General features: G+C 33.9%; 1 protein-coding gene and 1 non-coding gene across 3 annotated transcripts; both read left to right on the top strand.

The window, feature by feature from the left end:
- Window positions 1–911: 911 nt before the first annotated feature.
- On the top strand, window positions 912–15,812 carry gar-3 (Muscarinic acetylcholine receptor gar-3; the record flags this gene model as incomplete). 2 transcript variants are annotated; one of them, NM_001029064.4, is made up of 11 exons in its annotated part: window positions 912–972; window positions 1,554–1,618; window positions 10,637–10,730; window positions 11,528–11,707; window positions 11,766–11,853; window positions 12,181–12,647; window positions 13,417–13,728; window positions 13,815–13,993; window positions 14,709–14,953; window positions 15,002–15,125; window positions 15,476–15,812. In NM_001029064.4, 9 exons carry the CDS (start codon window positions 10,656–10,658, stop codon window positions 15,561–15,563), a joined length of 1,758 nt encoding a protein of 585 aa, NP_001024235.1. In that variant the 3' UTR covers window positions 15,564–15,812. The 2 variants fall into 2 exon arrangements, with proteins under 2 accessions (NP_001024235.1, NP_001024236.1); NM_001029065.5 differs by lacking the exons at window positions 912–972; window positions 1,554–1,618 and adding an exon at window positions 12,696–12,773 and having other exon boundaries at window positions 10,656–10,730; window positions 15,476–15,811.
- Window positions 7,273–7,394, top strand: Y40H4A.3. Its single transcript, NR_069979.1, has one exon. It is a non-coding gene; the product is annotated as an Unclassified non-coding RNA Y40H4A.3 (non-coding RNA).
- Window positions 15,813–15,901: the final 89 nt, after the last annotated feature.

The following is a 15,901-nucleotide window of genomic DNA, read 5'->3' as shown; positions in this document are numbered from 1 at the left end:
CTTTTCGTCCTCCAACAAGTTTGAAAAAGTGCGTACCCTAGAGGCAAAGAAACACTTTTTGTTCAAGAAGCTTGATTTTAATTTTTTTTTTCGGCGAACAATGGTCAAGTTTCCAGTTATTTTTGGAAGTCACATTTACAATTAATATACAGAAAAAAAAACGCAAGTTTTAATTTTAAATAATGGCTGTTACTGAGTTTTGCAGTTTAAATACAAATTTTAGATTACAATTACCTTCAGAATAATACACATTGTTAGGATTCAAATTTGTGACATTGCTCAAAATTTTATAAAAAGTAAAACTGGACGAAAATTAAATTTTTTTTTGTATATTTCTGTAGTACTTTAGGCGTTTTCTTTTGATTTTTTTGTCATTGAAAAAATGATCGATGGAGTAAGAGAGCATCTGAAAACACAATCTACCAAATATATGAAGACTCGATTAAGCCCAACTAAGTTTATCAGTATCACCACCTCTCCATCTTCAAAAACAATAGTAAAAAAAGAAAAAAAAAGGAAGTGAAACCAAAAACTCATGGTTTGATGTGTATGTTTATGTTGCCATTATTTGTCTCCTACTACTGCTCATTTTTCAAAAAAAAAAGCAAAAAAACTTTTTGATTTCTATCTATTTCTAACTTTTGAGAGAAACAACAACACACACGCTACCACCATCACCATCACTCCCAAAAAATTGTTCTTCTTCTCTCTCTGTTTCCCAAGAAAACGTTTCTTCTAATCCGTCTCTGGATTCACTTCTCTTCTTTCGCTCCTTATTCTTCACTACCACCACAACCACCACTACCATTCTCATTTCTCCAAATTCTCGTGTCCTTCGCCCTTTCTTTCTAAATATCTGTACACCAAGACAAAAGTTGACAAACCGAACACTTTTTCCTTTTTGTTTTCAGAATATCAAACTACCAGCCACTTCATCTGTAAATCTATTGCTGGCAGAATTTCAGAATCAAGGTGAGAGATTGCTCAATTTTTCAACAAAAAAATCAAAAAAAGAAAAAAGTGCCAGAAGCTTTATTAGTAAATTCTTGATTGAAAATGTAAACATAGACAAAAATTTTGGGAAAAATTTTCAAATGAAATATATTTTCAGTTAAATCTAAAATTGTCTAAACTTGACCACTTTTGAGGCGATTTTTCAAATCTGTTGCTCAAACTTAAACTTTAAAAACTTAATTTTTTTAAGATATAGATATGTGAAGCATTTAAGAAACATCCCACGGTATAAATACAATTACTTTTTAACTCTTGGAAATCTTGAATCTACACTTTTTTAACAAATCATGTTTCAAATTTAAGTTTTATTATTTCTGGAGCTGTGAACTGCAGGTGATCATGCCTGCCAGTCTGCATTTTCTCTGCATTTTGAGATGAGATTAGATGATATATTTTTACTCAAATTAAAATTACGCAGTTTTCAATTCTCTAGTGTAGGTAGGCACAGATGGCTCGTGGCAATTTTGATAAATTAGTAGTAAACAAAGGGTAAACAGTCTCGCATCTTTAAATTTAATAATTGAATCTTAAATTTTCAGACATACACCATTATTACTCCTCCTGCACATTTATTAATCAACACATCAGCTGAAAATTCGACATGGTGAGTTAATGGGCTTCAAGTTTATTTCCCATTGATTTCTTATTTTTAACCTCCGTTTCTTAATTTGTTCTGATTTTTCTGAAGACCCGACCTTCCAGTAGGATTTATAACTATACTTACTACCACAATCCACTTCTTGATTTTTAATTTGTATCTCCACTTACCCAAATTTAAAAACTAACTTATGATTTATATTAAGATGCATTTCTAATGTCAATGAGAGAAGTTTAAGCGTTATCCTAGACTTTCAAATAAAATCTACATTTCTGAAAGCATACCTTTAAAAAATAGATATTGATTCTGAAGACCATTTTGAACTAGAATACGATATTCTTAGAATTCTTAGATTTATTTTTAATGATTCAAAAAAAAAAGAATTAACCTAAATCCTAAATATAAAAGTAGGAGCTTGTATAAAGTTCAAATACTTCAAGACTTTTGTTACTGTAGAAATAGGAAAATAAAAATTTCCAATATTTTTTATTATATTTTTTTTGTTTTTTTACTTTCATTCTTATGAACACTAAAATACCCAAGGGGGTCGGGGGCGAGGGTGTTGCTCATTTCTAAACAATGCTCAACACGCAACGATTCAGTTTTGCATGTGAGGGAGGACGAGAGGGCGGGATGAAAATACAAATTGATGGAGTAGTAGTAGCGGAGGTACCATAAGTTGCGATAACAAGGGTCTCGAAAGAGAGATTCCTGTGCTTCTTGGCATCCATGAAGCTTCTCTATCTCCTCTTCGTCGCCCCGAATATTGCCATCTTGGGAATTCCCCTGGAACCATGTATTCTTTTCTCGTTGTCTTCTTTTTCTTTTCTTCATGTTAGATTTGCATTCTTGTAAATGCATCCCATTTTTGCACTTTTTCTAAAGCGAGAAACGTCTAATGCTTTTTTGATCTTTTTTCGATCTAATTTTAACTGAATAATGTACTAATCGTAGTTTACAGAGCTCCTCATCATTTCGATTTAAATAACCGGGGAAACTCAGTTAGCTATGATTTTAAGTTCAAATAAAGTCTTTCAACAAAAAATAGACTTGAAATTGGTAAAATAATTCTCACAAAAATTGTTGGCTCTTTTTAATTTAAATTTTTCACCAATGAACGCATGATTTTTTCACCCGGTTTTCTGTATATTTGTTAAACAAAAGTAAGAATTATTTTCTGTAGAGCTGAGCCCTCCAATACAGTTAACCAAAAATAATTTACAGCTTTTACTAATAAAATTTTCCAATTTCTTTTTAAAAAAAAGAAGCCACATCCACTTTAGAACCAATCAGTGAATTCAAACTTCTTACACTTCACCTGTTTGGTTCGAAAGTGAACGGAGCAAGATGATTGTGGTATTTCAACATATGAGACTATTTAGAGCATTTTAAAGTAAAATCCCATCAACAGAACTCTTGTTTTCCGGCCCTATTTTTCCCTTTTTTCTGGGAAAAAATTCGTAAAAAAGTTTGTAAAAAATTTTGACCGTGCGGGAGAGTTGAACTCTTTTTAACTGCAAATGTTTGAGAAATGTTCATTTAAAAATCTTAAGATAAAACTATCACGCGTTTCATATTCGTTTCGTTTTAGAAGCTCTGTAATTTTTTCTAGATAAAACATTAACTAGAAGTATTGCAGTTTTATAAAAATTCCGAAACTTGACTTTTAACCTTTCCTTCACGAAACTCTTGAAGTATATTCAAATGTATTGGTCCTCTTCCCCGTCCCCTCTTGATTGATGAGCACTTTTCTCAAGTCACACCGCCCGGAAGTCACAAAAAAGCGTCTCTCCCCTTCCTAGCCGATTGAAGAACAGATAGAGATTCCAATAGGACATAGTTCATCTGTTGTCAAGTGACCATCGATCAGAAATCTGATGATAGGTTGATTGATATGCTCTTTGAGAATCAGTAATTGTTGTGTGTAAAACATTATGTTTTTGAATGAGTTTTTCTTGAAATCAATGGAAAATGTTATCGATTTCAATTCTGAAAAACTTGCTATCAAGATTGAACTTTCAGAGAAAGTGAACATATAATATTGAGATAAGCTCTCTCAACAAAGAAGTGAGTGGTTGTTGTCACAGATTGTCTTACGACAACTGTCACTTCATGACAGAGGTGGAAGATATCTCATCGAGTCATACACTCCCTCACTTTCATATCTCCGACTTTTCACTCAAGAGAGCCTTGGTAGAGAGAACTCTTTTTTGATAACCTCCCCCCTTACCCCAATTTTCCGCCATCACATTTCATTTTTTTCTAGACCGAGTTTTTATAGATTTATTTTCATTGTCGATTGTATTTAATTGAATTGTGTATTTATCAAAATCTGAAAATTTGTCAAATGTTAAATGTGAAAATATCGTAGCTCGATACATTTTTTTGAAAATTCACTTCAAACTTAAGATAGGTAACCATTTTAGTACTTAAATTTAATACTGATACGAAAGACCATTTTTTGATTATTTTTTCGATCCGAGAAAGACGGTTCCTGTTATGGAGTAGACAATCCGCTGTTGCTGGTTACGGTATTTTCTCGATGTAATTAGAAATGTTTTCTATTTCAAGTAATTTCTCTAACTTATGATATTTTCTCATTTTCCTATATGCCGACGTACACCTGCCTAGGGCATACACTGGACTTTTTTTTAAAGTTTCAGTTTGAATTTCAAAAATTAATGTGTCAAAATTAAGCTCAAAAATTTGTTGAAAGGCCTACTAAAAAGCATGAAAACGTTAATCTAAAAGACTTTAGTTTTGAAAAATGTATTTGTTGAAAAAACGTTGACAATTGTAACTTCCACCACCAGCTTTGACTGATATCGGAATTTTCAATTTTGTTGTAATTTTTGAAATATAAGCTATTACAGTTGAAATTATATTCTTTCTAAGTTTCTGAAAATTCGAGAATTTCACTAATTTCGAGTACAAAGATATTCTGAAAAAACGCCTTGAGACTGTAAAATTTAATGACCCGTTTCTAAAACATTGGCAAGTTCAAACCCCCAAAAAACCTCACCCATTCATTTCCCTTAATTAAAATTTATTTTTTGATGTTTTGCAATGCAATAAAAATGCAAAAATCGCTTCCTTTTTGCTCTTTTTGCCTTTCTATTCCTCACCACCAATTACCGTAATTCTTTCTAATTCCTTTTGGATCCAAGGTGGTTTGGTTTGGGTCTTTTGGGTAGAGAAGTGGTTCTAGTGGAAAGCAAAAGCCAATAAATCAGTGCAAATGGCTTTGAGCTAAAAGTTTTTTCTGTGTGCTTCTCAAGCCGCGCCCCATTGGAAAGAAGAGGAAGAATTCTACCCTTCCACCACCACCACCACCCACCATCACCAGTTTACGACTTTTTACGAGTAATTGAAAATGAAAAAAGTGAGTGACTTTTGCGGGTACACAGCTCCTTTCCAATCAAAGTCAAAAAGGCGTCATTCTTGTTTTTGATTTTGTCTTTGATTTTCATTTTGTCACGGAGCTCTAATCTAATAGAATATGTTTTGAATATTCAACTAGGATTTTTTTATTGTAAAATCTGTAATTGGGATACTGTTAGAAAACATGTTTTCAGTAGCCAAAATCTCCAAATATTTTAAATCTAGAATAACAAAACTACCCTAAAAATATGTTTTCAACAACCAGCATTTTTTTATTCTGTTGATTAGATGGGCACTAGCTACATGTAATTTCAATGAAAAAAAGAGAAACCCCGTGCTTTAACTTTAAGAAAAGGTTGTAGTTGAGTATCACTCCGCAGAGCTCATAGTTGTAACACTGCAGGTTTTGAAAAATGTAGAGTATCAACAAAAAAAATTACCCAAGAGATTTCCTGAAGGCCCGATTGCCTACCTGCCTCATTCTTTCAAGAATGTCTTCATTAGAGTATTTGTATTATTTTCTATGAAAAGAAAAAGCACATAAACTGCTCCTGAAGCGCTAAAATTTGAAAAATGAAACTGTTCAATTTTTTTTAATTTCTAGAAATGCTCGGTCAGAAGACAATTACTCAGTTTTTTATTCAAAATTTAGGTAATCAAATATGACAAATTTTCTACAATTTGATAAATTTTTATGAATATTTTAAGAAATTTTCGAAATCGTGACAAAAGCGTTGACTGAAAATTTTGCAAAATCTAAAAATCTTCAAAGTCACGAGTTTTTGAGATCACGTATTTTCTAAAAAAAAAGAGTAGTCATCTTAAACTTCTTAAAACTAAAATTTACAATATTAAAATAATACAGGCAACTCAAATGTGTGCTTTGCAAGTCTAAGCTTTCAAAATTAAGAGGAAAAAAAACGAGTTGCAAAGATTTGAAGTGTTTTCAACAAGAGTTTTGAAAAACCCATACAACTTGCACCTCTAATTTGAAAGTTCTCTAGAACTCTGCAGATTTTTCAAAAACATTTTTAAATAAAAACAAATACCACCTCCTAAAATTATTTTTTGTTCAATTATCAGAAACTTTTATGATTTCTGTTCTCCTAAAAATGTAGACTTTGCAGACACTTCACAGTTTTTTTTTTCAAAATTTCCTTTCTTCAAAGGTTCAAATCCCATCTATTCTCCCAAGTGGCGTGATATAAAATATCAAATCAATTAATAATAGGAATTGAGTTATCAATTTGAAGAACTGTATGCTTTTCCATTTCCCGTTAACCTTCTGATGTTTGGCACCCCCAGAAACGGCTCTCAAGTGAGAAGTTGACGCGATCTCAAGTGCTTGCCTCTCTTACTCCGATCGGATATCAGCACCACTTGTGGGTTCACTCCCCAATCTGCGCATCTTTTACAGTTACAGTATATTCAGACCTTTTTCTTACTTTGATGATTTTGAAATCGGATAGCATCAAGGTGTGGTGTTGCACATCTTCTTTGAATTGATGTGTATGGCTATTTATTGACCTCTCAACTAGACATCCAACTTCTTAGATCAACCAAGTGTATGTCAATAGACAAATGGTAGTTAAGAGGGGATAGACAGAAAGTGAAGTGTTATGATTTCTACTCATATGATGTTTTGATTTCTTGAAATTTAAATTCATACAGTATTAATTCCCAATCGAGGTTTTTTGGAAAATTTGAAACAATTTTTCAAACTGTGTCTCAAGCCAGGCCTGTACATAGTTTTAATATGTATATTAGTAGTCAGGCACGCACTGAGAAATACGTGACTGTCTATCGCCTACTTTGTACATTTTCAAATTTGTCATCATTGCAGATTTATAAAAAAGCATTCGAAGTTGACCAATTCTAGATATGCACGTTAATCAGGCTTACGTGTCTGTAAACTAAATAATCAGTTAACAATGTTCCAGGCTTCCTCGTGAGCATCAGGCCGGCTTAGATAACTATGTAGGCAGCGAGGCAGGCATTAGCTATTTTTCAAAACCTTCAAAAACGGAATGCCCCCTGAATTTCTCCGTGAGCTCTCAAACAGCTGTCGGATCATAAAACCTCTAAACCTTTTACGACTGTGAACTCTTACTCATTTGTTCGAAAACTATAAAATGCTTCGATCATTCCATTTTCCCCCCATATTCTTCATATTTTCCCAAAACAAAACAACGCAAAGGAAAGTTGTTGGCACCACTAGAAAGATCAGATCAACCGATAAAAAATGTGTGCTCCTTTTTTTCCCCGCACAGGCTGCTGTTCCCAAGAGTAAATGCTCATTTTGTTTGTACGTCTGCATCTCTTTTTCACTCTTTATTTATTTTAGAAAGTTTATGATGATGATGATGATGATCGGAGAGTCGGGGGTGATATTGATATGAGATATATATGTGAGATTCGGGGCGAGAGAGGCCAACTTCTTATTATATCTCGTGGCTTTTACCCTTGCCGATAGATCGCTTTTCATCAACTTTTTACACTTTTTCTTTGTCAATATAATTGTTTGAATTGTTACTCGAAGATAAAAGAAAACTGTAGATTATTGGAAATTAGAGATATTTTTACAAATTTGTAATTTTTGGCATTCAATTCCGATATACCGTATACTGTTGAGCACACAAACTTTTTAAATTTGTAGGCACAAAAATGCCATCCTGCCTTCAGTGGCAAAATAGAGACTACACGGTAGGCAGGAACGTACACCCAATTTCTGGGGTGTTTATTATTAGTTCACATCGTCCACACATGCTCAAAATATCCAAATAATCGCGAAGCATCCAAAAACGTGTGTGACAAGTGGTCCAAGGACATGCTCTTTTATAAACAAAAACTTCACAACTTGGTGGGAGCAATGCTCACAGACATTCACTACTAACACTTTCGATAGAGAAAAATGAAAGAAAAAGAAGAACAATTGATTATTCTTCCTTTTTGAGCTACTTTTATATTTTTGCTTTGCCATTTTGAAATGAGATCCGCTGAAAATAGTTCAAACTGTAGTTGTTCCAGTTGCTTTGAAGACAACATGTTTTCCCGGTATTGGAAAAAATCACATTTTGATACGATCAGAAATCTATTCATTATCATTCATGAGATCTAATTGTAAGTAGGCTCCTGCCTAGCTGCTTTAAAGGCAAGCTACGCCTACCTTGTGCCTACGAGCGTGTCGAAAGGCATAGTAAACATGAAAATACGCTATTTCTTCTGTCAGATTTTCACCTTATTGTTCTACTTTGACCGCTTATATCTTAATTGCCAGGTATTCTATTCAAAAATGTTTAACTGAAAACAATGTTTTCTAACTCTTTTTCTATGAGCGACTCAACGACCTCAACAGTCCTGGATGATTTTAAAGTAAACAGGTAGGCATTGAGCAAGCCTATAGGATACCTTTCAAACCTTAGAACTCTTTTTATGGTAAACTCGAAGGTTTTGTAGGAAGTGAACATTCGAAGATCTTGAAATGTCGAGGATTTCTAAGAATAAGTTGTTCCAAAAAGAGTTCTCAAACCTTGCGTCCCCAATTTCGGAACCTGGGGGGATTCAGGTAAAACCTCAATATATTTCCTGTTTCTTTTTCCGTTTTTTCCCCTTCTTGTTTCCCGAGAGCCCTTCTACCTTTCTCTCTATATCTCTCTGTCTATCTCAATGTTTCCACTATTCCTGAGAAGAAAGTCAAAACGTGTGGTGCGATGAACCGTCATCTAATAGGTCGCTTGTGCTCCCTTTTTGTCCACTTTTTTGCCTGTTCTCTCTTCATCTCCCGGGGCACTTCTTCGGTTTTTGTTTCTATTCTCCATCACTTCTTCGTTCTTTCTCTCCGCCCCCTTTCGGTTAGGGGAGAGCAGAAAAAGGTCCACTTTTTTATATTAAATGTAATTTTTCTTTTCGAAGCACTCTTCCTTGTTTCAGACAATAAGCAAGAAATACATTTTCTCAAGTTTGTCAAATTTCTTAGGTTATCAATTTGTTTATAGCAATAGTCCATTTTGTAATCTCATTTTAAGAATCTCAAATCTTTCTAAAAATCTAATTTAAATGTGGGTGATGTCACGAAGAAATCTTGTCTCGTCTCCTCCATATTAGAATTGCACTCACGACTCAAATGTAGTAGTTGAAAATCCACTCCTAACTTTTAAAAATTTACTTGATGCCAAATCCATTAAAAAGTGTACGGTATTTGAGAGCTCAATTTTTAATTATTCTTCCAATAATTGATCAATTATATGGAGCATTTTAAGATTTACGATTTTTGAAGTACACAGATTTCCTCTCCATTTCAAACTGCTCAACTAGTCGTAAACTTTAAGTTATGTATTTAATCGTCGGTAAAGAGTTGGAAAAACATAACTCTATTACTCAAAAAAGTTCTCACTGGTCTTAACTGATTTTGGCTAATTTTGGTAAGTTATTGGAAACTCCAGTAAAAATAATTGAACCCCCAAGCAGAAAATACGAATTTCAAATTTTTGAAGTCTAAACTCGTAAATGGTAGCCTTTCGTGGACCATGTAAAGTTTTACCGTATTTCCACTATTGCACCCGGCGGTTTTACTTTGTGAGCCCTTATCTTGGTTATTTTTAAAGATATCAAAAAAAATATTTCACTAGAATATAATAGCACAAGAAATAACAAATATGTAGGTTTTTGACACTTTTTTTTATAGAACAACCAACAACTAAGATATAAGCAGTCAAAGTTAAACAATAGAGTTCAATACTGATAGGAAAAATACGGTAGTAAAATTCTGGATCAAATTTGGAAATGAAAAATTACAGTTAAATGGTAATTTTTAGTATTGCATTGTGCATTATTATTTAATTTTGGAGAAAATTTAATTATTTCATTATTATTTAACAAAAAATTTAAAGTTACAGAAAAACTTACTATTTTCTGAACCTTTTAATAAAAGTTAATCACATAAAACTTAAATTTTTTTTGAAAATTCGAAACGTTTTGAAAAAATCCGTTCGAACGTCTCGCCATCCACACCTCATGCGTCGTTTGTGGTCCAAAGTGCACGACGAGAGACTAGTTTGTTTTTTTAACATTCAAACCACATCATCATTATAATCGTCAAAGACTTATGAGCTCACACGGAATGAAAAAGTTTTGAGCAAGAGCGAAAGAGAAAAGAACATTGGGGAGCCCCACCGGATTGAAACCTGATATTAGTGGTCCTGTTGGGAGAAAAGGAAGGACCAATATACTAGTATATAAATGCCCTTCTTTTTTTCACCCTCTTTTTTACACGAGTTTTTTGTCACCCACACCACTTGAGTTACCGGCCACCGGAAATAGACCTGAAATTCAAATTTATAATCTAATTTCCACAAAATTAATATATGTACATGCTCTTGTACCTTGTGTCTTCAAATTAAATTGTATCCTCCCATATTGTTAGTTCCCAATTTCCAATTCAAAAAATGTCGCCACAACAACATTCTCAACAAAAAAAAAGAAGGTCCTCCTCCACTTGAAGGTCTTCAAAAATTCATATGAGGTCCCCCTGTTAACACCACTTTTCATCTCCTTTTCCCCGGTTTTATGATGTTCCATATTTTCTTTTTCCCTTTCCCAGTTTGTTGTGTGTGTTGCCAAACGAACAACGTTTCTTTTTTACAGGATCACCACAGACGAGAGGATGCAGTCCTCTTCGTTGGGGAATGCTGATGATCCTCGATTCCGGCAGACACACTTATTCCAGATGTTGGTGAAGGTAAGTAGTATACGATATTTGTTTTATCTAATTGAGGGAAAAATTATGATTCCACGGGTCACAAATCACGAAATCATCTCGGAAAAATAAAAAAAAATTAAATAGTAAGAAAATGCAAAACAATAAGTACTTGCATAGTAATTTGCAGACACTGTTTGTAGATACACCTGAAGACTGAAGACTGAAAAATTGGAAAATTCACCAGTACCAAGAGTTTTTAAAGGGGCGCCTTATAAATTATTGGAGAATGAAAGCACATATCCCTTCTCATTTCGACTGATCTGCTAAAAAAAACCCAGCTAAAATTATATTAACATTTTGAAATTATTTTTTGTAAAAGTAAATTAGAAGTTAATCAGATATTTTTCCAAGACACCTTTTGATCATTTTCCAGTATCCCTACAATCCCACCTATCTACTTTTATTATCCGCCAATAAAACAAAAAGATGAAAGCTCATTCCTCATCAGATAATAAAAGAATGCTCGTATTGGACACGTTAACACACAAAAAAAGAACTTCCTATTTACCAACTGCTAGCTCCAAATACTTTTTGTGATGATCAATTAGTGAGATTGGATAGATGAGAGGGTGGAAAAAATAAATAGTTTTGCAGGAAAATAAATGAGGAAAAGATTAGAAAAATAGATTGATGAGAACTGAGGTGGGGATTGAAGGAAACAAATCTTGAGGGGAGGCTTTGGAAATTTTTTTTTCACAGTGATCATATATGGGTGTACCGTGGATTAACTATAAAAATAACAATCAAACTTTTCCAACTCACATTTCATGTTTCAGGTGATAAACACGTCGGCCGAAAATGCGACAAAGACAGCGATTGCGACATCATCCACCTCAACTCCATCCTTTGTGGACACATATTCCACGTCGTCGCTGCTCGGTGAAGAAGGTCGAATGGTTATGATAGTTGTCATCGGTGCAATGTTCGCATTAGTAACCTCACTTGGAAATTTGATGGTGGGTGTAAAAATCAAAACCTATTGGTAATGTTGTGTGAACATAAGATTTTTTGCAGGTAATGGTTAGCTTCAAAATCGACAAGCAACTTCAGACAATTAGTAACTATTTCCTGTTTAGTTTAGCCGTCGCAGATATTGCAATTGGTGAGTGGTTTTTACAATAAATAATCATAGCTGTATGTCGCAAATCGCCAATAACTGATAGAAACGCGACAGTGTTTGGCAAAGAGTGGAGAACAGTATGTGATAAAAATATGTGAGTACGGAAAATTGGTACAGAAAGATACAAAGGTGCTCCAAAGTTCGGCAAGGTGTGTGAAAAAGTTGGGAGTGGGCGACAGAAAATTGAAAGTTTGCGACAAAAAGTGGACAGTGAACAAACAGACCAAAAAGGCGAAATGCGAGAAAATGCGACAGAAAATACTTTCTCGATGCACTGTTCACATTAGTGAAATAAATATCATATTTCAGGTGTCATATCAATACCCATGTTCACATACTACACTGCAATTCAAAAATGGGATCTTGGATACACAATGTGCCAGTTCTGGTTATGCATCGATTATTTAATGAGCAACGCATCCGTCCTGAATCTTCTGCTCATTTCCTTCGATCGATACTTCTCAGTGACACGACCGTTGTCCTACAGGCCTAGAAGAACAACTAAAAAAGCATTGACAATGATTGCATGCACATATATAATATCCTTGATTCTATGGCCTCCATGGATCATTTCATGGCCGTATATCGAAGGAAAATTCACTGCAGAACCTGGAACTTGTGTCGTACAATTCCTGCAGACAAATCCGTATGTAACAGTTGGAACCGCGGTTGCTGCATTTTATCTTCCTGTTACAATTATGTGCATTCTGTACACGAGAGTATATTGGGAAACTCAAAAACGACAAAAAGAGTTTGGAAAGCTTCAAGCTACGCAGGTAATCATTCATTAATTTAAAAAAGTTTCCACTAATCCAACTAATCAGACTTGGGCAAGCGATGTGGTAGATCGGCCATCAACTCAATCATTCAGAAATTCTAAAATGTGGAAAAAAGTTAAAAAGGTTCAAATTTAGAAGCTACCAAATTTTAAACTTTTCTTTTGCATTTATCATCATTTTTCGATTTTCAAATTGTTATGATTTTTTTGAATTCGATTCCCAGACAACTTCTAAGCATGACTATTCTCCTTCAGATTACCCAAGTATTTTTTCCTAAAAAGTGGAGTAGCACCAATGAGGATTTAGTTTTAAATTGCAGAAAAATTGTGAAATAATAATTTAAATAGCAAAGGTTTGAAAACTTGTTAATTGGTCGGAAATATTATTTTTTCAAAATAGTTAAAAGGAAACTAATATTTCACAAAAAATCATATTCGTAAAAGTTTTAGAGGTTTCGACAGCTCTATTGGAAATATTTCATAAAAAACGAACAAGAAAAACTGCAAGAAATAACATTGCTGAAAAAATTTTACTGAAAAATTGTAAAAAAAATCTTCATAATAACCACACTTCGCAGCAATTGAAAATTAATTTTGCCGTCTGAAAATTTGTGCTGAAATGAAGTAAATTTTCTGACAGAAAAACCTTTATTCATAGTTTTTTTCAAGAAATTCAGACTATTATCTATCATTTGAAACAAAATTCCTACTGACGCTACTCCATGGTTAATATATGTTTTACAAAGTCTAATTGATTTTCTTTCCAGTTCTCGCGTCGATCAATGAAGCGGGATGTATCCTCCACTTCAATTATCAAATCAAGTGGTTCAATGAGAAAAAAGAATAATCAAGATGGATACGTTGAAGATAGCGTGACACCTTGTACTTCCTCTCGGAACTCGAAACGAAAATCCTGGCTTAGAAATTGCACTGGAAAATCAAATTCTTCATCTGAAGATAGTTCAGAAGCAGTTGCAATGAACCTGGATGATACTTCATTGAGTTCAAGTCATTTTGCGTTGAGTGGGAGTCGAAGGAGAAACATTTCACCGCCGTGCACACCGATGCCGACTAATTTTGTAAGTACAAAGTTGCAAATTATTACGACTGAATGCCCCGACTACTATTTCTTTTTTTTTTTAATTTTTAAAGTTTGAATTTCCAGGAAGACGAAGAGCAAACTGATGCGGGAGCATCTATGAGAAATGGGTCAGCAAGGTTTCGAAGTCGCCCATCAGACACTGGAAAGAATAACAATTCGGACACCTATACAGTTTTGATTGAGTTAAATGACGAAGGAAGCCGTCCAAGTGTTCGATTAAGTAGCTGTGAACCTTATTTAGAGTGAGTTTTATTGGACAATTTGTACAGACTTTTTGAAGTCAGAAAAAATGTGGAGTGGTTTTTTACTGGATTCGGAAATTTGAAAATCTTTAAATTGGTTTTTCAATTGTTCTTTTTGGCTGCTCCCAATTGGCTCTGTGGGTTATGAGGAATTTGAAATTTCGGGGTACTTTATTTAATTTGTTCTACTTCACCAAATTGGTAAGAAACAAATAACTATTTTGCATTATCATGTTTACACAATCAAAAATTTTTGCAAGCTCATATTCGATATGGTTTATACCGTCGAGCTGAAAAAAAAATCAAAACTATTTGAAATACACCTAGATTGAGGCGTAACTATTGTTGTTTTTTATCTGTTGTTTCGAAATTAATTCCGAAGCTCAGAATGTCAGTAACGGTATCGAACATTTGTATCAATTGGCAAATTATCTGAAACGAAGTATAGTGAAAATTTCCCATAAAAATAAAAAATAAGCTTATTCAGAATTTGGTGGTGTTTTTCCACTTTTTTTGTGTACTGCCCGGACATTTTCTGTATTTCTTTTTACACTTTTACTTTTACTAGTATGAAACAAAACAATGATCTGATTTCCAAGATTTTCCAAATTGTAGAGCTCTTGATCTTTACAGTGACGAGTTCTGACAATGTTTCACACGTTGCTCCATTGCTAAACCTTAACAGTTTTCCATTCTTCATCAATTCCATTTTCAGCGAACCGATTTCCACACGGAATCGCTCAAAAAGTGATTGTAATAGTGAGATTGACGAGCGTCGACACAGTCTTCTCAACAAGCAATCACCATTCAAAAATGGAAGAATTCTTAAAAACTTCAGTTCTCAAGAGCGCAAAAGTGAGAAAGAGCAACGGAAGAATGAAAGGAAGCAAGAGAGCAAAGCAGCTAAAACACTTTCCGCCATTTTGTGCGCTTTCATCGCCACATGGACACCATATAACTGTGAGTTCAAGAGATCAAAGGATTAAATTCATTATTAATGCATTTCAGTGATCGTTTGCTGGGAAGCGTTTTTTCCGAACACTGTTCCAAATGTTTTATGGACGTTTAGTTATTTCCTTTGTTACATCAACTCGACTATCAATCCACTTTGTTATGCTCTTTGTAATGCAAGGTAAGGATCACTGGGAGAATTAAAAAGAACTTGTTAGAGGCATAGCACTAGTGGGAATTTGCCTCAATTTTAAATTATAGTAGTTATGAAAAAGACGAAAAGCACAAAAAAATCCAAGAAAGTTTAATGCAAAAACTCAGAACAGCCAAGCTCTGGGCCGAACCTATTAATGGTTTTTCTTGTGTCTGGTTATTTTTTGAATGTTTATTAAATTCTGGTTATGAAATTTGAAAATGAAAATGACGACTTCAAGCACTTTAGTTTAAAATCATAAATAATGCGGTATGAGGCTCGTACGCAACGGCCAAATCTTCTTCCACAAAACTACCCATTATGCCAAAACTTTCCAGATTCCGTCACACATACATGCGAATTCTCCGTTGCAAATTTAAAGCGGAACGTCCCACAATGAATCAGGGATATGTCCGACGCAACTAGAGACTCAATCAATCAGTACAAAAATGTGCACAACTCCCTTTGCCAAGATCTCGAAACACTTGAAACAGTATATTAGATGCATTTGAAAACCGGTCCAACATCATCATTTTCTAATTTTTTTCAACTTTTTTCTTAACTTTTTTCAAATTAGTTCGAAATATTTGGTCTTGTTTATCAACATTCTTCTCACCGAATCATTGCTCATTCATTGTTGACGGGTTTTTTAATGTAAAGAAACTCTTTATTTTTATTATGTTCTATTTTTTAATGAGTCACAATTATTTAAAATCTGAAAAAAAAATCCTGGAAGAGAAACTGCATTCTTATATTCAAGAAAT

Source organism: Caenorhabditis elegans, chromosome V, assembly GCF_000002985.6.
Source record: "Caenorhabditis elegans chromosome V".
NCBI lineage: Eukaryota > Metazoa > Nematoda > Chromadorea > Rhabditida > Rhabditidae > Caenorhabditis > Caenorhabditis elegans.
The sequence above is the reverse complement of the archived record's forward strand: the minus strand, read 5'-3'. Positions and strand labels throughout refer to the sequence as shown.